We start from the raw sequence: 24,400 nt of genomic DNA, 5'->3' as shown, positions 1-24,400 counted from the left end.
GTGTGTGTATATATATATGCATATATATATACACACACACACACATATTTTTATATATACATACACACACACACATATATTTTTTAAGATTTATCTTAGAGGAAAGAGAGAAAGCATTAAACAGGAGGGGCAGAGAAAGAAAGAATCTCAAGCGGACTCTGCACCCAGAGCAGAGCCCAATGCGGAGCTTGGTCTCACAATCCTGAGATCATGACCTGAGTTGAAACCAAGAGTCGGAGGCTTAACATACTGAGCTGTGTAAGCGCCTATGTGTTCAATACTTTTAAAGACCACATAATACTCTATCTTGTTATCTCATGGTTTAGTCAACAAGAGTCAATTGCTGGACATTTGTATTATACTTATTTTCTACTATTATGAAAACATTTTATTTCCTTAGCATCTAGACCCAGAAATGGAACTACAGAGTCAAAGAATATGATTACCTCTATGACCTGGTAAACGTATTTCTTAGATATCTATCTTCCTAAATGAAGACTGAGGTGTATGGTTCAAGTTGGGTAGAATATTTTGCTAGTTGAATTTCAATCACTTTAATTGAATCCTAGAAATAAACAAGATCTTTTTAAAAATATGTATTCATTTGAGAAAGAGACAGTGCACATGCACATGTGTGCAAGCAGGAGGAAGGGCAGGCAGGACAGAATCTTCAAGCAGACTCTCTGGTGAGCCAAGCCTAGAGTCTGATATGGGGCTTGATCCCAACCCACAAGATCATGACCGGAGCTGAAACCAAGAGTCAGATGCTCAACCGACAGAGTCACGCAGACGCCCCTCAACATGCTTTTTTTTTTTTTTAAATTTATTTTATTTTATTTTATTTATTTATTTATGATAGTCACAGAGAGAGAGAGAGAGAGAGAGAGAGAGAGAGAGAGAGAGAGAGAGGCAGAGACACAGGCAGAGGGAGAAGCCGGCTCCATGCACCGGGAGCCCGATATGGGATTCGATCCCGGGTCTCCAGGATCGCGCCCTGAGCCAAAGGCAGGCGCCAAATCGCTGCACCACCCAGGGATCCCAACATGCTTTTTTTTAATAGAGAAATTTAATTATAAAGAAATCGAGAACGTTTTTCAAAAATATTTCGAAATAAGGAATGACTTCCTCAATCACAGTTGCAAAGCAAAATCATTTTCATAATGTACATAACTTAAGATTTATTTGAGACAGAGCACAAGTCAGGTGAAGGGACAGAGGCAGGGAGGGAGAAGCAGACTCCTCACTGAGCTGGGAGCCTGAAGCCAGGCTCAATCCCAGCAGCCTGGGATCATGACCCTAAACCAAGGCAGGGGCTCAACTGACACAGCCATGGAAGGCACCCTGATTTAAAATGTTTAAACAAAAGCAACATATGTGCACAGAATGTGTGTGTGTGTGTGCATATATACACATTCTTTTTCACAAAATACAGAAGGATTTAAAGTGAAAAGGAAAGTGCCCTCTGCTCTTGATATATCTCATCAAAACTCAATAAAACCCAAAAGTTGTTAACATTTTCATTTGTATCCTACTTGAATCCTTAAATAGAAAAAGCAGAAATATATATATTTTTATTAGTATACAAAATGCTCTGATACTTGATTTTTTTTTCCTCTTCATAAATCTTGGATTTTGGCACATTCAGATCTATTGCTACATGTATTCTATTCTTTTCCACTGTTCTAATTTATACACTAGTTCATTATTAAATGATACTTCAGCAATTACCATTTTTACTGTTTTTGTGTGCGTATAAAAACAAAATTCAGCAACTATATTGTACATTATAAAATAGATGAAAACTCAATCTCATATTAATATTATGATATTTGTAGGACAAAGTTGCAGTTATAGAATTGATTAATCAAAGTGTATGAGCACTTTATATTTCACTATTTTCACCAGTTTACATTCCTACTCATAGTAAAGAGACTATTTCCCTCTGCCTTCACTAATGCGAGGTATTACCACTTAAAACTGCCAATCAGGTAAGTGAATAAGATATCTCTTTCTAACTGGCTTTTCTTTTAGAGTGTCTTTCTACATTTTCGTTAATGTGAGAGAATTTTCCTTGCTCCCATCTTTTATCCATTTTCTACTAGCTTACTAGTATTTCCTTACTGGGAATCAAATGTTTTTTACTTAATTTATTTATTTAAAAATTTTTGAATTTCATTAATAGTTGATCCAGCTTAACTTACATAACTTTAAAAGCAGTTGGGAATTTTTACATTAGCCCCAATATATTCTGTGTCTATGATCCTGGCACATCTTTTCAATTATTCTCCCCCACACACACACATTCTTTGCGTTTTTTAATTTTTTTTTTAAGATTTTTAAAATTTATTCATGAGAGACATGAGAGAGAGAGGCAGAGACACAGGCTGAGGGAGAAGCAGGCTCCATGCAGAGAGCCCGATATGGGACTGGATTCCGGGACTCCAGGATCACGCCCTGAGCAAAGGCAGATGCTCAACTGCTGAGCCACCCAGGCGTCCCTTTCCCTAAATTTTTTAAGATTTGAACTTCAGGTGTATAACATAATGATTCAACATTTCTGTACATTACGTTATCCTTACCACAAGTGTAACTACCATCTGTCAACATTTAACACTATTACAATATCATTAATTATAGGGAATCAAATATTTTTAAATGCTTCATATTCAACATCATGTAATAAAATTTCTCTCATTGCAGAAATAAATCTGAAAATTGGCTATAGTTTCCTTGTGTTATTTGTTTTTTTTTCCCCTTGTGTTATTTGAATTAAGGATTCATTCACTCCCTCTTGTCCAACAGAGATGACTGCATGTAGATTTGTTTTCATATGCATAAATCTATTGTAAAGATCAACAGATGCGGAAAGGGCAAACAAGGATACAGCATCATGGATGGTCAAGAGGCCAGCATCCATCTAATTTTGGTCTCTGCCACAATAACTTGAATAATCCATAGGTGTCACTTCAGCCTCAAAATATTAACTCCTCAACCAATAAAATGAAAAGTTGGGCAGAATGATTCCTAAGATTGCTTCCAGGTATAAATCCTGTGACTCTTAGGAGGTTTCAACATTTTTCTTAGGACCATGAAACACCTGCAGTAGAACATAGTAACTTAATTATTATAATATAAAAAGTAAATAATCAAAAAGAATATTTTTAAAAAATAAAACTAAATGGTAATATAACAAGATTATCAACATAGTAATATCCAAGTTTCTTAAGACATTTGATTTTTCTTTTTTAAAGATTTCATTTATTTATGGGGGGGGGGGGCAGAGACACAGGCAGAGGGAAAAGCAGGCTCTATGCAGGGACCCTGATGTGGGACTCCCGGGACTCTGGGATCACGCCCTGAGCCGAAGGCAGACGCTCAACCGCTGAGCCACCCAGGCATCCCCAAAACATTTGATTTATCTAAGTCCTCAATATATTAGTAACTTGGGAATATATAATGCATGTACTGAAAGCATTAACCTATCACCTTCACTATGATTTTCTGGTAATCATTTTATGAGTAGCTCAGCAGGAATAAAATATAAACCTACTTAAGAGTCCACTGCTGTTAAAAGCTTCTTGTTGCTGGAATAATACCATGCCACTTACTGGCATTTATGCTATTTTAATTTTTCAACTCTTGCTTTAAATGAGATATATTTATAAATCAAATGGGACTTGTATTTGAGTTTACACCGAAGAGTTCCCACCTATGAAATCAACTGAGAGAATTGTGATCAAGACTTCATGTTTACATTGATGAAATTATTAAAAACAAATCCCCTTTCTCCCATTTGAAGAACTATTTCAGGGCCATGATGCCTACGCTTATTCATTTTATACTTTTAAAAACCATGTTTAAGAAAAAATTGTCTCAGACACAAATTTTATGTAGGCGAAAAATCATTGCTATAGCAACAGTAGCTTTAGTTTATGAGACTGAAAAGTGAAAAATTCATATTTCCAACACTTGAAATTTAACTGTTTGATTTTTTTTTTTTTAACTGTTTGATTTTTGATGGCTGAGGGGATACGGTGGTAGCTCCTGACCTTTTGTCATTACTATCATCAACTGGATCCCAATGAGACTTGGCGAAACCCCAGGCCTTAAAAGATAAAAACAAAACATATAATGCTTTCTTCAATGATAAGGTTAATTATTTATAAATCAAACGTAACACTCTAGGCCATCCCCCACAGGCTGCTTTGCTCCTTTGCCTCATGTTCCAAGAAGCCAAAGGAGTTAGTGAGATAGTGACAGCCTTGAATGGTTGAGTGATGTGTATATCTCTTGCTCAAACAAAAGCAAAAACAAAAAAACAAAACACCAGCACGATGCCATTGCTTTGTTTGGAGAAAACAAAGCACTGTTCCCAGCTAGCACTGACATCCCTGCCCTTAACTGTGACTGGCTCCAAGAAGCAATATATCTTTTTTCTGAGGATCATTTCCTTACTATTCTGATGGGCAGAAGTTAAAAGTTAGCAACAAAAGGAAATTAAAACATTTTTTCATAAACAGATGGAAAAATGTGAAGGTATGAGGAAATCAGGAGCAACTGTAAAATATTTTCCCCCATTTTAATGTCTACTGTAAAACATATACTCTTGGCACAAGGGGAATGATCATTACTACTAACTTAACCCAAAGCACATGATTCACCAAATATGGTAGAGTAATACAGTGTTCATGTAATTCTGTAATAATATTTTCCTGGTTCTGCCCTTTACTAGCTGTGTGACTATGGACAATTTATCTAAGCCTCAGATCTGTTATCTGAAAATATAGATAATGATAGTGCTCACAGTTTGTTACAAAGATCAAATGGATTAATATACGTAAAGCATGGAGAACTGTTAGTAGCACCTGGTAAACAAACACTTAATGAAAGGAATACATACCTTCATTGCTCTGTTTTGAGTCATTCTAATAGGGATGCAGTGGACCTAATTATGGTTTTAATTTGCATTTCCCTAAAGTCTATTGATGTTAAGCATCTTTTCATGTATTTATTTGTAATCTGCCTTTCTTGGTGAAGTGACTTTTCAAACCCTTTGCCTACTGGATGGTTTGTCTTCTTAATGTTAAGTTTCTACAGTTCTTTATATTATTTGGATACAATTTATTTGTCAGATACATGATTTCCAAATATTTTCTCCCATTCAGTTGCTTGTGTTTTCTTTCCATTAATAGTTTTTCACAAAGGAAAAAGTTTTTTAACTTTGACAAAGTTCAATTTATCAATTTTGTTTCTCTTTGTGGCTTATACTTTTGGTGTCATTTCTAAGACATCTCTAACTCAAGATCACAGAGAGCACTTCTATGTTTTCTTCTAGAAGACTTATAGTTTGAAAATTTAGGTCTATGATCCATTTTTAGAGCTTTTGGAGTTTTCTTCTTAAGTAAGCTCTTTGCCCAATGTGGGGTCTGAACTCACAATCCCAAGATCAAGAGTTGCACGTTCTACTGACTGAGCCAGCCAGGTGCCCCTTTAGTAGATCTTTTTTTTTTTTTTTTTGAGTTTTGTATAAAGTATAAAATGGGTCAAAGTTCTCTTTTTTTTTGCATAGAAATGTCCAACTGTCCAGAAGTACTTGTTAAAAAGGCTAAGTTCCCTCCATTTCAGTATATTTTCACCTATGCATTAAAAACAAACAATTGACCATGTATGGGCCTATTTCCAGATTCTATTTGTTATACTGTTTTTGTGGTTTTTTTTCTGTCTATCCTTTCTCTAATGCCACACTGTCTTTGATTACTGTCGTTTTGTAATGATTCTTGAAATCTGGCAGTATGAGTCTTCCTACTTTGTTCTTTTTAAAAATAGCCTGGCTATATAAATATAAAATTCACATAAATTTTAGGAATAGCTAATCAAGCTTTCTTAAGCAGGGTAAATTTATACTACAAGTAGCTATGGAATTCAGAGTTAAACAGAGTGTCTCTTCATCCCTATATTAGAAGAAACACTAAAATCTTCCCAGAGGTAGATGAAGGAACTGATAATCTTCACATTTCCCAAATTTTTAATCAAAGTCTTATGACTTTAAATGCTCATTTAAATTCTTATTCCCGGGTGGCTCAGGGGTTGAGCTTCTGCCTTTGGCTCATAGTGTGATCCTGGGATCCAGGTTCGAGTCCCATATCGGGCTCCTTGCGGGCTCCTTGCCTGCTTCTCCTTCTGCCTGTGTCTCTGTCTCTGTGTGTGTGTGTCATAAATAAATAAAAATCCCTTAAAAAAAATTCTTATTCCCTAAGTCGATTTCTTCTTAACAATCTCAATCCTTTCAGGAATAATGTGACATCACAGTCCTCAGCTGTCAATGAAACTATTTTTCTCTACCATGTTCCCCTTTAAGTCAAGCCAGGCTGTTTGGGGTTTCTCCCTGGGGTGGGTTAAAGGGAAAGGCTGGGAAAAATATCTCTGTTCTAGTTACTATTCTCATTTTACATGTCAAACTGCAAAAAAATTTTCACTTAAGATTTTATGAACTTCTTGCAACTGTCTTGTTAGACAAACACCAAAGACATCAGAAATCAGCAAAGCGTAACAGACTCTCACTATAAATGAGGGTTTTACAGCTGTGGTTTTGCATAGTGTATGGGCTGCGGTACAGTCATCCACCCAAGTAATTCAACTACCTTCCCAGTGAGCTAGGGTGCTCACTTTAAACTCAAGTATGTAAGGAAAAACAACCAAGTTCCAAACAATTATGTAGACAGAAAGAACTGATGATAAATTATTTATAAAATCGTTACAGGGAGATTTCAATTGTATTTCATGCATAAAGTTACCCATCTGCTTTCACTGGATTTAAAGGCAATATCCCCCTTTACAGTTTGTTTACGGCAGGAAAAGGTTCTCTACAACCATACAACTGAAAAATCAAAACCTAAAACACAAAAGAAAGCCATTAAATTACTCATCAAAATCTTTAAGGCCAAGCTTAGATTAACCCCTTATAAATACAAATCATGTCACCTATGACAGGTCAGACAGGTTAGCCATCTTCCCATATTCCACTTCAGAGGTTAAGAACAAACCTTAACAATGATTATTCATATTTCTGACCTGATTTTCCCACAATTTAATTAAGCTAAAGCCAATGACAAAGAGAAAAATGTCACTAGAATATTCTGATTTGCTACCTCACAAGTCTCTTTCATACAATTAAAAAGTTTTTATTTCACTCATTCCTAGGCTTTCAACGCTTATTATTTAGAAATAAAATACTTGCAGAAACTTCAATACCCAAGTATGGGTATGGTACAGGGTTTGTTTTTTAATTTAAGGAGGAAAAAAGAAACATTCCAGATTAGCCAGTCACAAGGAAATTTTTTGGTCATATAGGGAAGATCACACACTTGAATTTTACCAATAAATTAAACGGGGCAAGAGAGGGAGTTTACAACACTGGGATCAGGGTTTCCACTTGATCTTATTTCGTAGTACTTTAATGCAGGGTCAATACATCAGCCACCTTCTAAAATGGTTGGTTCACTGAGGGCTAGAGGTTGCTGGAGAGTTCCATAACAGAACACACACAATTATAAATGCAGAGTAAATAATGACAAAGTATTACTTCTACATATTGCCTTTCTTTACATCCAGTGCTGAACATTCATTTCTGACCTCATACCACTGAGTAAGGAATGAGAAGATTGTAAGAAAGTTTACAAAAAGAACCGACTTTATTGGGGGATGTTGAAAATGGGAGATGCTATGCATGAGTAGGGGCAAAGGGTATATGGAAAACTTCTGTATCTTTCTCTTAATTTTGCTGTGAACCTAAAATTAAGAAAATAAAGTCTTAAAGAGAGAGAGAGAGAGAGAGAGAGAGAGAGAGAGAGAGAGAGGAGAAAGAGTTATACAACAAAAGAAAAAGAAGTACAAGTTATCAGTAATGGCCCAGAAAGATAGATGCTCAGTCCAAGCTCTGTCTAAGAGACTGTGCCCTAATTAAATCTTGACCTGATTTTTACCCAGGCACTTTCTCAGGAGCCACTGAGGGCTCTGTAGGAATCAGAAGACAAGAGGTAGGAAGACCTTAAATTTATCAACACATATAAGGTCACCAAAAACTCACTAATGAGTTCTTCAATTTATGTCTTTCCTGAATTTATACATTTTAACATTTTAATGTTTGTGAAACTGGATTCATCTTAGATTCAATGTGTGCATTTTATGTAGTAGTTTGCTTTTACCCTACAAAAGTCTGTAGTTAAAACCACTGGCAGATCTTTCAATCAAAGTATCTCAGAAGGCAATGTGAAACTCCAGTCTACCACTGGTAGTCAGAGGCGGCCAATTTAGCACTCTCAGCTGGATGGGTAAAGGTCAGACAGAAGATGCTAGAGGCCCTCCCAGGACTGGACAGAGAAGGGAGGCTCCAATTCCCTTCAATGTAGTATCAGCGGAAACTAAGTAGTGAAACAACACTAACTTCATTCATCTGTGGTAGCTTTAGTTTACAATCACCCCCCTTTTCTTTTCTTTTTACACTAGATAATCTTTAAATAGACCTTTACTTAGGTCCAAAGATAAAACTGAAAACTAGTTTAAGTCAGCCTCCTGGGTCTAAAGTAGCTGTACGACATCAGCAAAGTCGCCACACCAAACCCATTATTGGTAACTCAATTTTCTTTAAGGGTAAAAACAAGAGAAAGAGAATACATGCTTTCCAGGACAACTACCAGAATAAAATAAATGAAGCAATTTGTTTTATCTTTGATAAACTAATTCAAAATAATGATTGCACCTTATTATTCACATATCTACTATGTGCCAGTAACTCAAAGTATATTACATTAATCCTGTATACTTTACAGAAAAAGAAACAGAAACTCAAAGAAGTTACATGGCTAGAATAAGGTGTTGGATTCAAAGCCAAGTCGGGATGATTCCAAAGTCTAGCTCTTTCCGGCTCCCCAAGTTGTCTCCAGGATGCTTACTTACTATTTTACAATCATTTACCTTTAACTGAGTTTCTGTTTAGAACACATTCTTACAAGAAATCTCAAAATTCGATCTGATCCACTACTAATATACTCTTTCCCTCATTTGAGAAGCTCCTTCTTACTGTTGTTGTTATATGTAATACAGCATGAAAATCAGAATGTGTGTATATACATGGGCTTGCAGGTATGTGTAGGGGGGAAAGGGAACACATGGGGAGATGAAGAATTTTAAGTAAATTTAATATTAAAATAACAAAAAGTGATATCAAATTTTTATATCTCTCACCCAAAAGAAATTGTTTAACAGTTATTTCTTTGTAAATCAATGAAACGAACTGCCTTCAATTCAGAGTTTTGGGGTTTCCACAAATATACTTGCCACAGATGATTTGTTTCATCTATGGCATAAATAAGGTATAGCTCACTTTGGTTGTACAAACTCTGAAGTTTATTTTGTATGAGAATATCCCATTTACACATATAAAGAGAATTTTTTTTTTTCTAACAACAGGATCCAAATACATGATTTCAGTGAAAAGTTAAGTCTCAAAAAACATTACATCAGCCAGAATACTGAAGCAAAATGATGGCCAGGAGATGGTTCTTTCTGTTTATCTACAACAGCTTATATGCTGAAACCAACCTGAAGGTTATCTCCATTCAAAACACACAACTCTAATGGACTGACACTATGGTTCAAAGTAATCAAGAACTTCAATGGTTGGGTGGGGTAGAGACAATTAATAGAAACTTTCAACTAGAAAGAACTAGTATGAAGCAGTGGTCTCCCCACTAGTTAACTGTGCCATACTTTTAGACCAGAAGAGTATACAGTGAAATGTGGAATTATTAATGACCACACATAGAACCCATACTACCACAGATGCCTTACAGAAAAATAATGACTAGGAAAATCTCCAGCTACCCAATGAAAGGGAAGGGCCATCTCAAGAGTTGTGTCATTTTCCCCAACAGTATTTAGCTTCCCTGTATAGGGAAGCTGATCTAGGGTTGGAGTTTTCCTGGGGGTTTGTATATGAAGAAATCAAGATCTATGGAGTGGAGAAGATCAAAGGTACATGTAGTAGACATTAGTTGGGAAGGCTCACCATCTTACGATTCTCCTGACACTTAGAAGAGCCGCTCAAAACCTGTCTGTGCTATTAAGTTGAAAGAGAAACTGCATTTTCTGAGATAAAAACAGTCCAACTAGCAAATTAATATGATTCAATCTACTACAGATGGCTCTATCTTTCCATCCATCAAACAAATCAGATTCTCTCTTGGGAATTTGACAATTGTGTGACAATATGGTCACAGCTGTGTCACCCTGATGAAAGCACTCAAGGGAGGGGTCAGAAGCTCCCAATGCTTAAGGTCCTAGATTCTTGCTCTGTGCAAAATTTAGCTGAGCAGCAATTCCTTCAAGACTGCAAACTCCACAAGAGTCCTTTCAGTTTGAGTTAGCTTCTGTTTTTGCAACCAAAGGAAACTTAACAAACATGGTGAGCCTGGGAGGTTAGATGGGTGGTTCCACTAGGAACTTGAGTTATCCGTCCAACACCTAACTTTTTTCTTTCGTTGTTCACAAAGTCTGAGCATGATTGCTAACTAAGCAAAATACATCAAGTAAGGAAGAAAGGTTTCTTTTTTCAGAAGACTTAAAATTGTTGCACACATACAGACTTGTTCAAGGCCACATTATGTAAACCAAGAGAGAAAATTATGTTAATACAATGTCTATCAGGATTCAAGGACTTTGGTTATTTTCAATAACTTTAATAATCACACATGTTAAATAAATTAAACTGACATAACGTTTTCACTGAAAAAAAAAAACAAAACAAAAACCATAACAACCAGTACTCAAACTTATCATGATCTCAATTCTCACTAAAAAGAATCACTTTTAGGTTCAACCAGCGTTTAGCTGGGCAGGTATACTGACTTCCCCCGGAAGCAATATGAGAGAGCACAAAAAGCACAGGAAATAAGAGTCAAATGCAGCCCCATGTAAATCAGATGGTAAACCTATAACTGGGGGCCAGCTAGGACAACGGAGAGGATTTTTCAAATGTAAAAGCATATCTATCACATTTTCTGAGCCAACAGAAGGGACTTACTTCACCTTTTCCATGATATGTTTAATGCTTAGTGATGCCACCTTTTGTCTGAAGCAATGTGGCTCTCACTGCTTCAAATGGCTCAGAGAACTGACACTTTCCACCTTACTCCAACCTAATCACTATTAAAGATATATTAAAACACGTGGTAAGACTTTCATATATATTCACACAATTCTATATATTGGACAACATCAGAACAACAAATAATGCTATTGGGACAATTAGCCAACAATTTGACAAATAGTAAGACAGGTTCTATGTAAAAACTATTACTCGAGTGCCTGGGCGGCTCAGCAGTTGAGCGTCTGCCTTTGGCTCAGGTCATGATCCCAGAGTCCTGGGATCGAGTTCCACATCAAGCTCCCTGCAGGGAGCCTACTTCTCCCTCTACCTATGTATTTGCCTCTTTCTCTGTGCATCTCTTATGAAAAAATAAAGCATTGCTTGGTGGATTAGAAATATAAATTCCAAGAATAAAAATATAAACCTACAGAAGGCAATATAGCTATTTTTATAATCTAAGAGTAACTCCAAATAGGACACCAAATGCAGAAATCAAAAAAGAAACAGACTGATCGATTTTACAATAAAACAAAAATGTCTTTGGAAATAAACAAAAATGACTGTCAAAATACAAATGAAAATCTTACTTAAAAACAATAAAAATGATGAATACACCAAATAAGAATGAACACTGACGGCAATTAATCTGTAGACCAATATGTATATCAAAACCTTAAAAATGGGGTTACTTTTTGAGCCATCAAATTCTATTGTTAATAATACTACCCTACAAAAACCAATCTTCTTATCAAGTATATTCACTTTACCATGGTTAGTAATAGTCAAAAACCTGAAAGAAACAAACCACCAATATTAGCATGTTAAATTATAATTCACCCCATCCATTCAAAGAGGTGATTTACTGCCATTAAAAAACAGAAAGAGGGACAGCCCCGGTGGCGCAGCGGTTTAGCGCCGCCTGCAGCCCGGGGTGTGATCCTGGAGACCCAGGATCGAGTCCCACATCGGGCTTCCTGCAGGGAGCCTGCTTCTCCCTCTGCCTGTGTCTCTGCCTCTCTCTTTGCTCTCTCTAAATGAATAAATAAATAAATATTTAAAAAAAATAAAAAATAATAAAAAACAGAAAGAGATCCACATTCACGGACATGAAAAGAGAGTTACCATGTACTAGTATGCTGGGAGGAGGGAAAAAAAATCACAAAACAGCAGAAATAATATGCACAACAATGTATACTGACTATCAAAGTATGTTCTTCCTGGGCACAAAAGCAGACAATATTTCCATCTCTTATCCTTACTCCTAACACTCACTCTTTGGTGTGCCTTGTGATGATGGTCTCTGCAACAGAATATAGGCAGAGGTACAACACTGGTGCTACATGTTGAAGATGTCAGACACAACCCTGGCTCAAGTTCCTGAAAGAATGCAAGGAGTGGTAAGAGGCCCGCACCCAAATCCCAACCTGAACATCGACCCTGGACTATTGTGTGTGAATGAAAAATAAACTCTATTGTGTTTGTGCCATTATATTTGGGGCCTGTATTCACAGTAGCTTGGCCTATTATAGAGGAGAAAACCAGCAGTTTCCCTTCTGAAATGAATCTATATGCACACATATTTTTAAAGGTCTGGAAAGACATACATCCAAACTTATCTTTATGATATTCAACTGATATTTAATCCTACTGTTGCATGCAGCTGTCAATTATTCTTGTTTGCTATACAGTATTTCATTAGATGAGCATGTCACAACTTATCTACCTACTACCGATGGGCACTTGGGTAGTTACTAGTTTTTTGCTATTATTTATTATACACACATCCCATGAATGGTCTTGTATACGTCTTTTGGTGAATATATATTCAAATTCCTGTTGAGTACTTAAGAGAGGAACTGAGTCATAGGATATGCACGTGTTCAGTCTTAGTAAATACTAACAAACAGAATTACAAAGTGATGGCACTAATTTGCACTCCTACCAGCAGTACAGGAGAGTTCTAGCTGCTGTATATACTCATCAACACTTTGTATCTTTTCATTGTCCTCATTATGGTGGTAGTCTCATACACTTTTAATTATTCTCAACATAAAACACCTTATTACCTAAAATTAAAGAAGTTTAAATACAGTATACATCTATGGAACAATGCAATTTCAAGACTATAAGTAAAATGTGTTCTTAATGATTTATGATGTCTAGAAAACACTAGAAGAAAATGGGTTGCCACTCTGTAAAAATAGTTACAGACATTTGAAATTTGACCTTCCTCGACTTTTTTTTTTTAAAGATTTTATTTATTTATTCATGAGATACACAGAGAGAGGGAGGTAGAGGCAGAGACACAGGCAGAGGGAGAAGCAGGCTCCATGCAGGGAGCCCGACACGGGACTCGATCCCGGGTCTCCAGGATCACACCCTGGACCAAAGGCGGCGCTAAACCGCTGAGCCACCCGGGCCACCCGACCTTCCTCGACTTAAAGAAAACTATTCTCCTGATGGCTGTAATTCCCCTGGAAACATTGCAGGGGCTCTGAAGTCAGAGTGCTTGGGCTGGGGTCCTGCTTCCCTGACATATTATGCAGTCTGACCTTTGAGAGGGCTCTAACCTCTCTAACCTGCCACGTATGACCTTTGACTTAGAGGAATGGTTTTAAGAGCTTGGATACTGAAAGTAAACTATCTGAGTTCATACCCTGCTCTACAATTTCATAAATCTCTCTGGGCTTTATCCTCATCTCTAAGAAGAGAACACAGAAGTTCCAACAGCTCATGAGACTGAATGAGAAATAAATGGATGGATACATGCAGAACACCCAGAACAGTGCCTGATACGTATGTATTTGCTACTATCACTGTTGCTGCTGCTACGGTCACCACCACCACGACCGCAAGTTTCATATCTAATAGACAAAAAATAAGAAACCAATCAAATTATGATAAGTCTGACCTCAATTCATCCCAGCTTATTCTCTGAGACTAACAGTTGATTATCTGAGACAAAACAGCCACAGAGCTAGAGTAGCAAGTAACCTTCACTTTCACTTACTTCCAGGTAGACTCAGGGGCCTTTGCAAGGCAAACAGAGAGACAAGCTTCCACCATGAAAATTCCAAATACAAAGCACAAAGATGGTGAAACACAGGTACCATTTTATAACTTAGAATTCATTAAAATGACATAAGCAATAGCTTAATGGGTTTTTCTACACTCATGCAAGCCTCTCTAATCTCTTCTCACAGGATGAGCTTTTTGAGACAGAAATGGGATCTTAGAACCCTTCTGCTCTGAGGATAAACAAAAAGGTCTTGAACATGGCCTTCATGGTACTCCTTGGAATGATCCTGTAACCTACTTTTCCCACCTCTGCTTTAGACTTCTGTCTATACACTCCAGATACACAGGCTTTCCTTAAGTTCTACAAACCCACCATGCTTCTTCCTCTCTCCATGTGGCTTTTTCGCAACTATTTCCTATGTCTGCAATGACCTACCTGCCTTTCCCTCTCTGCCTGGGTAATTTCCATTTACCCTGTAGATCTCGATTCAGTCAACTCCCCACAGACAACTCTTATGACACTGCATCTCTCTTCACTAAGCTTATCACTAAGCTTTACAGTGATTTGTGGGACAACTGATTTAAGTACTGTCTCCCTCATTAAAATGAAGACTCCATGAGGACATCTGTGTTTGCTCAACCACAGCAACCTCAATGAAGGACACACTACCTAGTGCAAAGTACAAGCCGAATAAACATCTCTTGGTTGACGGAATGAATAAAATGAATGGAAGAAATGAAATAAAAAAAACTGTGGAATAACACAGGTCAAACCAATAGATAGGATTTCAAAACCTGAAAAGTGTCAGCAAACTAAGAACCACAAAAAAATTATCTCAGCATCAAGACTCAATGTGTCCAGTAGACATGTTTCCAAAGCAAAATAGGCCTTGCTGAATCTTATGTAAGCATGAAGCCAACACCAAAATCAAAACTACTTTCTGCAGTTTCCTAAATCAAATAAGGTATTGCATCTGTTACCACTTTTATCCATTTCATAAGTGAGCTATATTCAGTTCATCCCTTTTGAAAGACACATTCTTTTTTAGCTCTCCTTGGTTCCCAGAAGAATCTGAGATCAAATTATTGTTTCAGGGTTACCCTGAAGAATGCTTTCATCACTGATCTATATGCAAAGTATGGACTGCAAAATGGGAAACAATCCTAAACAGATATAACAATTGGGTGACCAATGAGGTGGGAAAGGTAGTGTTGGTGTGTGAATAGTACCATCTTATTAATGAATACAAAGTAGGTATTATTTGCCTGTATGAATATATGCTAGCAACTTCTTTTACTTTTTATTTTTTGGTAATGGAAAGATAATATACAGAAGAGAAATTTTAAATCCAATGGCTTATTTGATAAATGTTAATTTCATTTAAACACAGTATAAGGTGGACCATATATTAACAGACAAGAATCACAAAAGGTGACAAATCAAAGGGCAATGGCCCACAAAATTAGAGAAAACTAAAATTATGTTGTTGTGGTCACTACTACTCTCAAAAAGAAGCAAAGAAAGAAAAGTGAAATACATAGGTGCTTTTTTTTACACAGGTGCTTTTTAAAAAAACATTTAGTTTATCATTATTTATATTCATAATAGCTATCAACATGGAAGCCTGATACTATTAAAATCGCAGAGGCTACAGAAATCATGATCTGGAACTTCTCCTGGACAGCTGACAGCCTGTGTATAGGCAAAGAGTGTCAAGCTCCTGGATCACAGCCACTACTCAGCTGAGGTATAAAAGGACAAATGTGGGAGGTGGCAAACCATTTTAGGGGTGATAATTAATAATGCATGAAAGTAGAGTACAAACACAAGGATCCTACCCAGGAAAAGATAGCCAAGACACTGAAATGAAAAAGAGGCAAAAGCAGAGACAATGACATAACACTGATCTTTTGCCATTTGGGAATAAAACGTTAGGTACAAGACATTTAGTACTATGATGTGTTTGTGTAACTGCAATAGGTTTCAGTGAGGTCAATAACACAAGGAGTAAGCTAGATAAAATTAAGTTCGTTGTTAAATTTAGGTTAAACTTTCTTCAACCCTGCTCTAATTTGGGAATTTTTTTCCTTTTATGTTTTAGCATTAGAAAAGAACTGTTACTAAAAAAAAAAAAGAAAAGAAAAGAAAAAGAACTGTTACTATTTTTTTTGAGCCCACACATACTTTACTTTAGAAAAAAGAACATTAGGAGAGATTGTATAGTGTTGCATTGAGAATAAGGACTTTGGAACCAGACCTCAACTCTATCACATTTGTGTGACCTTCAGGCAAATCACTGATCTCTTTGTGTCTCAGTTTCCTTCTATAAATTGTCAAAAACAATCGTATCTACTTCATAATTACAAGGATTAAGTGAATTAATATAATTTATAAAAGTGTAAAGACCTAAAGCATGTTATGCCTTTCATACGTATGTTAAGTAACTATTGTAATTAGGTTAAGTAGTCTTCTAAAATCCTGTGTCTTAAAATACAGGAAAGAGTTTGTTTTATCCCCATTTGACAGTTGAGGAAACAGATTCAGAGGTTCAATGACTTGCCCAAAGACATAGCTAATCACGTTAAAGCTGCAACTGAAATCCAAGTCTTTCTGATCCCAAAATTTGCCTTTAAAAAATAAAATTTTTATTAAAAAATTCAATTATTAACATATAATATATTGGTTTCAGAGGTAGAAGTCAGTGATTCATCAATCTTATACAATAATACCCAGTGCTGATTACATCACACACTCTCCTTAAGGACATTAAGGATATCACTCAGTTACTCTGTCCCCCCAACCCATTCCCCTCCAGTGACCCTCTGTTTGCTATGATTAAGAGGGTCTTATGGTTTGTCACCCTCTCCAAAGTCTGTCTTCTTAATCACAAAGTATCTTGTTTCTAAAAATAGCCTTCTTATCTACTGAGTTCAGTGGTCCTTAAATACTCAGCTTAGACATACGAAGACTTTAAAAAGCTAGATCATCTTAATAAAAACTAGGTTTCCAGACGCCTGGGTGGCTCAGCAATTGAGCATCTGCCTTGGGCTCAGGGTGTGATCCTGGAGTCCAGGGATAGAGTCCCATGCTGGACTCCTTGCATGGAGCCTGCTTCTCCTGTCTCTGCCTCTCTCTCTCTCTCTCTCTCTCTCTCTCTCTCTCTCTCTCTCTCTCTCTCTCCCCTCTCTGCCTCTCTCTGTGTCTCTCATGAATAAGTAAGTAAAATCTTTAAAAACAAAAAACAAAAAACTAGGTTTCTAAATAGTAGGTATCATAGAGCTTCTGATGTGCACATAGTAGTTTCATATCCCATAAGTACTTCCAAAATCAAATTCACCAACTGAAAAAACAAAAAAAAAATCACTGCACTAACAAATATCATAACACTAAGTTGGAAATGCTGGGTACCAAAATTTCAGAATACTATTTCTGAAAAGGGTAGAAAGGAATTCTTTTATTTACTTACTTTTTAATTTTACTGGGGGAAGGAGAGATGCTGAGACTTGGGACATAAGACATGTGTCCATATGTGATAAATTTCAAATCCCCAGATGCCTGTGGAACCTCTAGGCTCACTTCTCCTTACGAAAAGCCAGAGCTGTTGCACCCTCATTTGCTTCAAGATCATGCAAAAGCCTCACCTTGCACAACAGAAAGATAAGCAGGGCCCCCTAACTGGTTTCCTCTAAGTAATTGAGGAGGAGCCCTTTTGTCCTGGCCAGATACTTATTTAGCTGGTGTCAATATAAAGCAACAAGTTGAGAGTTAAAAATTAATAATATTTGAATCACATTTTTATGTTCAAACGGACCACTTGTGAAAGTGAAATGTGCAAGTAATTAAAATGGGGACATTAATTCCCAATACTCCATTCCTTTTTAAAGTAAGTAAGGAAGAGACAGGAAGAGCAATGCAAAAGACAGTAAGTCTCTGGTATCCAGAGCATGAAAAATCTCTGGTATTTTGGTGAACAATGGGGCAGCCAGGGTTGGATTTACACTAGATCATCCTGGTTACCCACTTGTTCAGGATGAAATCAAGTTTCTTAGTTACATCTAATTTTCTAGTCTGTAAAATCACCTAACACACGCATGTACCAAAGTTGTATTTTTCCTAGGATTCTCTCAGAGTGCCTCCAAAAAGCTAACCTTCAACAAATCTTTGCTACTGAAAAGTTACTTAATCTTCCACACTTCTAAATATTTTACAAATTGAAACCACAGTTAAATAATGGTACTTGGGACAATACTAATTAGTTTGCCTTTTGTGAACCCTTTTTATTTATTTTTTATTTTTTTTATTTATTTTTTTAAAATTTTTTTATTATTTATGATAGTCACAGAGAGAGAGAGAGAGAGAGAGAGAGAGAGAGAGAGAGAGGCAGAGACACAGGCATAGGAAGAAGCAGGCTTCATGCACCGGAAGCCCGACGTGGGACTCGATCCCGGGTCTCCAGGATCACGCCCTGGGCCAAAGGCAGGCACCAAACCGCTGCGCCACCCAGGGATCCCTATGAACCCTTTTTAAAATGGCTCACAGTGTAACTCGATATAACTTCACTTCCTAAAGTGGTTCGAATAGTAAAGTGTCTGAAGAAGAGTTAGACCAAAACACAAAAGTTTTAGAAAATAAAAGACATTACAAGCCACTAGGTGTAGAACTTCCCCAAAGAGGATCCTGCAGAGAATCTGCCCAGTCTTGGTTATAACACAGGCTAAACAGGTATTACAGGTTTCTGGTTTGAACTCTTTTCTATACTCTATACGTCAGACCTCATCTCTGAATATCAAAGATTCTATCGCAAGCAATTTAACACTGATTAAGGATGTGGGTGAATTAAAACACTGTTCAAAGATCTAGAAAAATGATGTCTAGGTTGCTAACAATAAAAGATTCTTATCCAGAATAAATTTTTCTGATCCAAGATTTACTCTAGATATTGAAAGGAAACTAGAGTTTTATAAAAAAAGAAATGGAGCGGGGATCCCTGGGTGGCTCAGTGGTCTGGTGCCTGCATTTGGCCTAGGGCGCAATCCTGGAGTCCTGGGATCGAGTCCCGTGTCAGGCTCCCAGGATCGAGTCCCACAACGGGCTCCCGGCATGGAGCCTGCTTCTTCTCCCTCTGCCTGTGTTTCTGCCTCTCTCTCTCTCTGGCTATCATGAATAAATAAATAAAATCTTAAAAAAAAAAAAAAGAAAGAAAGAAGTGGAGCACTCATATGCTCAGTTTCTAATTAAAACCACCAATGTTTCCAGAGCATCAGGCATGGGCCATAATGCATGCATGTAACTTTGACTTAAATGTAGGTCAGATGCAGTGTAAGTTTCTTATAAAGCAACTAACATGATACTAAATAAGAAAACCAAACTTTACATGATACTTCTTAGAAGATCTGCAACCCATCCATCTGTGGGAACATTATCTTCACCCCGTCAAGAGAAGAATTTTCAGCAATTCCAAAATTGTCTTCAGGAAGCACAGAACAAGGTGATATGAGTTGCAGTTTGTTTTTTTTTTTTTTGGGGGGGGGTGTTTGTATGGGGGATGGTTGGTTGTTATTTTTGAGGAGAAAAATAAAGGGGAAAATTGGGAGAAGGGGTCACAGTAGAGTGACAGGAGAACGTGTTTATTTGGGAATACTTCAATTTATGTCACCCACAGGTAAAAACAGAAAAATGGGTTTAAATGGTGGAGAGAAAGATGGCTGGAGATAAAAACTTAGTTATCACTAGTGGCTAAAGATTAACATGAAAAAACAAGATCACTCAGGGAAAGTGACTGTATCAAGAAGACATATGAAGGATGTGAGCAACAGAGGCTACCAGTATTTATGCTTGAAAATGTACCTTCTCAGCAGACTGAGAAGTTGTACTTGAGAATCCTAGGGATGGTAATAAAACCTACTGAGCTAGGTAAATCAGGGGATTTTAGATAGTGGGAAGTGGCATCAAGGAAGAAAGACAGCATAATAGCCACAATGCAAAGGCACCAATGAATCTGGCTACTGAAAATAATGAGAGAAGAAAAGGAAGAAATATCAAGAATAGGACGAAGATAAGTGATGCCTTTTCAGAAAGGTGGAGGCTTGAAAAAAAAGTTTTCTCATGTGAAGAAATGAAACAAAAGGTAAAAAGAGTGATCTTTAAGCAACATCTTAAAGCAACTTTGAGGTGGTTGGGGGATCAACAGCAGAGGTGTAAGAAGAGTTCCTTTCAGATGAAAATAACAGTCACTCCTTTAAAACAGGGAGAATGGAAGTAAAGTCAGGATAAACTTTTATCTTAGGGGGCACCTAGGTGGCTCAGTAATTGAGCATCTGCCTTCCACTCAGGTCGTAATGCTGGGGTCCTGGGATAGAGTCCAGCATCGGGCTCCCCATAGGAAGCCTGCTTCTCCCTCTGCCTATGTCTCTGCCCCTCTCTCTCTCTGTCTCTCATGAATAAATAAATAAAATCTTTAAAAACTCAAAACTGTATCTTGCTTTGGGTGATGGAAGAAAAAAGTTGGAAAAAGAAAGTTCTTAACAGGGAGCCTCACTTTATTCTCTCGAGAATGGGAACAGGATTGGTTGGCTAACCTCTGCAGAGGTGATTAGTGACCTTAAGGGTCACTGGGTATACTAAGAACTCAGATGAGACTTGAAAAACTGGAAATCTGTAAAGGCCCCAAATGGCAGAGTTATTTTATTTTTCCCAAGAGGGCAGAATAGAACAGTTAAGTGGGTAGCCCATAATGAATACATTTAGAATAGAAAACATAAACAAAAAGTCAACCACAGTTTTCCAGGACACTGAAACTCAACTAGCAAAAACCAGCAGAGATAACATTTATAGCACAGAGCCTCTATCTACCTCAGACAGTAGAGTAGAAAGATCAAATTCAAATTCTGGGTCCTGGTTAACTAGCTATGATATTGGTCATGCTACTTTTTTATGTCTTCATTTTCTCACCTGTTCACAAAGGGGGTGGGGGTGGTGTGAAGTGTTAATACCTAGCTTTATAAAGTTATTCTGAGTACTAAAGAAGGTAATATATGAAAAGATCCAGCACCGTTTCTGACACATCACAAGCACTAAATAAATATTAGAGTTTTTTCTTTTCCTGCACAAAATGAAGACATTAGACCAGATTAGAGTCCCACCCCACTGTACAACTATATCTTAGATTTAGTTGTGTTGGTAACACTACACTCTGAATTTTGTGAGTTACTTTTCATCACTAACACCAAAACCAATAACAATACCATCTTATATTAGTAAGGTGCTCGGCAGTTTAAGAGTGTTTACTTTCAATTATCTCATTCATTTCTCCTGACAACAACTCTCTGAGGTACACAGAATAGTTAACTGGCATCGATTTGTGTAGAGGAAAGTTGAGAGACAGGGAGATGAAATGATCTGTCCCTAGGTCAGTCTAATGTTCATTTAGTTATCTTTGTTTTGTAAAGTTGCTGACATTCATTAAAAACAAAAACAACCTGTTCCTGTATAGAAAATAAGCTTCCTTTTTTATTTTTATAAAACTCACTCACTGCTGATTTCATTTACATCTTATTTTGCATTGTGCTTTAATTTGCCAATCATTTCACATGTCTTTCTAAAAAGGCACAAGTTAAATGCCACCCATAAGTAAGAGAAATATCTAAAATCAAATATAGTATGTAAAAGTACTAGATCAGTGTCTGCTATGGCCTGCATGTCTAAGATTTCCCTACATTCTATTTGTACAGGTATAATTTATTTCATTACAGAGGGACTATAATTTTTAAATGAAGACAGTCTCTAATCTGCTTTGTTCTTGCTAAACAAATAGTATCCCAAGGAATAGGAGGGAATACAGGGACCTGGGGATGGAACTCAGAAAATGCATTAAGTTAGATGGGAGAGATACTACTCTCTATCTTCAATGACCTCTCACGGAAACTTAGCCTTTTCTTCAATTATAAATGCAGACAAGTCACACATCAGGAACACTTCGCATTTTTATCATCAGTAGAATTCAGATATTTTTTGTCATAGTATAGTCACTGAAGATATCCTGAAATATCATTTATACATCAACACTTCAAAAAACTTAGACTCACTTCTAGACTTTATATGATAATAAAGAAGCAGATATTAAAGTATCAAAAAATTTGTTTTAAAATGATCATCTATTTCAATTTAATTGGTTGCTTTGCAATCACAAACATGTATGTGTGTTTATATATAACATAAATAAAAAAGGTTAAGAACTGCTTCAAAGGACGTTTAAGACTGCAAAAATTCCCTCCTGGTGCTCTCCTTCAAAGAGATTTCCTCCTTATTTCCTCTTCCCCAGTTCAACCTTCCTTATCCACCTCTTCCACCCTGCCTGGCTTCAAGTACAAGGAACCTAGAAAGAGAGAGAGGTTTGCAAAGAGTACAACAGCTAAATGTATGGCTAATTCTGTATCCCTTTTCTCCTCCTCCTCAAATACAGGCACAATAATGTTTATATTTATAGCCCCTAAATTCATTTTCTTTCCCAAACTCTGAAATGCCCTTTGTTGGCTCTTTGCTCCCTAAATCCTAACACCCAACATTGGTGCTAAGATGTCTAGGATAGTCAGTGCCCCTATGAAATAGCTTTTGAATATTCAAAAATGTATAACCTTTATGGCTATAAAACTGATGGAACATGATCTATCAAAAAAAGAGAAAACAGCCTGGATAGGGTGGGGGGGGGTGACTGCAGAAGGGAAGTGACTATAGAAAGAGCTTTCATTTCTCATCTTCCTAGCAATTGGAAAGAAAGAAGGAATGAATAAGGAAAACACGTACACATACATTCACACCCGTAGAATCCACCACATGGGCTGTGAAATTGCTTTTGGGAAAGCAGAAGAAAGAAGTGAGACCGTGTCCCTACTGGAAGTGGGCCAGGAAGAAAAGATGCACTGGCTAAGTTGAGAGAACAGTGAAAAGAAGGAGACATGTTGGTTAGTTCTTAGTAGTAGAAGAGTCAGCCAAGTCCTGAGGTCAAGACTAAGAGGTATCCATAGAAGCAGCTCAGATTTGTTCACATTTATATATAAGGTCTTCTCCCCAGCTTCCACATACACAGAACAAAACTTCCACTAGAGGTGCCACAGCAAGCCACAGGAGGTATCTACAGAAGTTAAGAAGAGAGGTCTCCATCACATTTGCTTAAGAAGTAAAAGGGAAAGCAAACAAGAATCTTTACAAGATTATAATAGAGGGATGTATCTGTCCAAAGTATTGCAAATAAATTACAGTTTTCTAATACTATCGGTACAATACATCATGAGTTGGCTAGTTTGAGGAAAGATTTACTTCCACGATATTGTTTCTATGGGAAAACGTACTACAAGTTCTAAACAACTGATTTATATAAAGTCTGAGTGCAACTCATGACTAAGAACTAGTGTTATTAATTATCCTCCAAAGTACCAGATAAATGACAAATATAACAGAAAATGAAAAAGTAAAAGTTTAAGAAATGATGAAAACATTGAGACAGTGGTAAATATCTTTAAAAAAATACTTTATATTCGACACAAATTTTAGTTATTTCAATTAATTAAATGTTTAATTTATTTAAATTATTTAAAATTTTAAATTATTAAACCTAGGATACACACAGCCTAAGTCAAGCTTGAATTCAGTGTATTAACAAATTTTTTAAAACACACAAATGAGTTATTTTTATATTCTATTTCCTTATAAAACATTTTTCAACGAAATGCTCTTTTCCTTTTTCATAAACAAAGCACATTCTCACTGAATCAGAAGATCAATACAATAATATCTACATGACATAATAAAATGTTATTCTTTTAAAAGACAAAGCAAAAATTGTATAGTTATAAGACATAGAAAAATAAAGCTAGAATTTTCTTGTCTCTGATTGATTAGTAAAATCAGCTTAGAAAAAACACTTTTATTCTAGCAATTAATGTTCAAATAAGAATATTTAAAGCTCAAGTTAATGTAGTAATATCCTAATGCTCCTTTAAATACTAGGATGAAATGACACATCAAGACTATAAACACTTGAAGAAAATGAAAAAGGGCTATTGCATTTTTCCAAGGTAATTGTGAATGCTGACCCTTCTATACTTACTAAATTGAAACTCGTCTAATTACACTAATTTTTACTTCCCCTATAATTTCAAGTATTATTTCATCATAACCTTGCTAATGTAATACCTGGAATGAATTTCTCTCTCAATTTGTTCATAAGGTCCACATTC

General features: G+C 36.6%; 1 protein-coding gene across 8 annotated transcripts in view; it reads right to left on the bottom strand.

Moving 5' to 3' along the window:
* The window catches only part of PLEKHA5 (pleckstrin homology domain containing A5), a 241,028-nt gene that overhangs the window by 185,295 nt on the left and 31,333 nt on the right, over window positions 1-24,400 (bottom strand). Inside the window, exon 4 of one of the 8 annotated variants that reach the window (XM_055318818.1) lies at window positions 512-565. The exons of the other annotated variants lie outside the window; for them this stretch is intronic. Within the exon in view, the coding sequence (XP_055174793.1) occupies window positions 550-565 (16 nt within the window). The 3' untranslated portion in view covers window positions 512-549. Of the gene's footprint in view, window positions 1-511; window positions 566-24,400 lie in introns of those variants that run through there. 8 annotated transcript variants of the gene reach the window in all.

The sequence above is a fragment of the Nyctereutes procyonoides genome, unplaced genomic scaffold, assembly GCF_905146905.1.
Source record: "Nyctereutes procyonoides isolate TBG_1078 unplaced genomic scaffold, NYPRO_anot_genome, whole genome shotgun sequence".
Classification (NCBI taxonomy): domain Eukaryota; kingdom Metazoa; phylum Chordata; class Mammalia; order Carnivora; family Canidae; genus Nyctereutes; species Nyctereutes procyonoides.
Note: the sequence above shows the minus strand (reverse complement) of the source record. Positions and strands in the feature narration are given on the sequence as shown.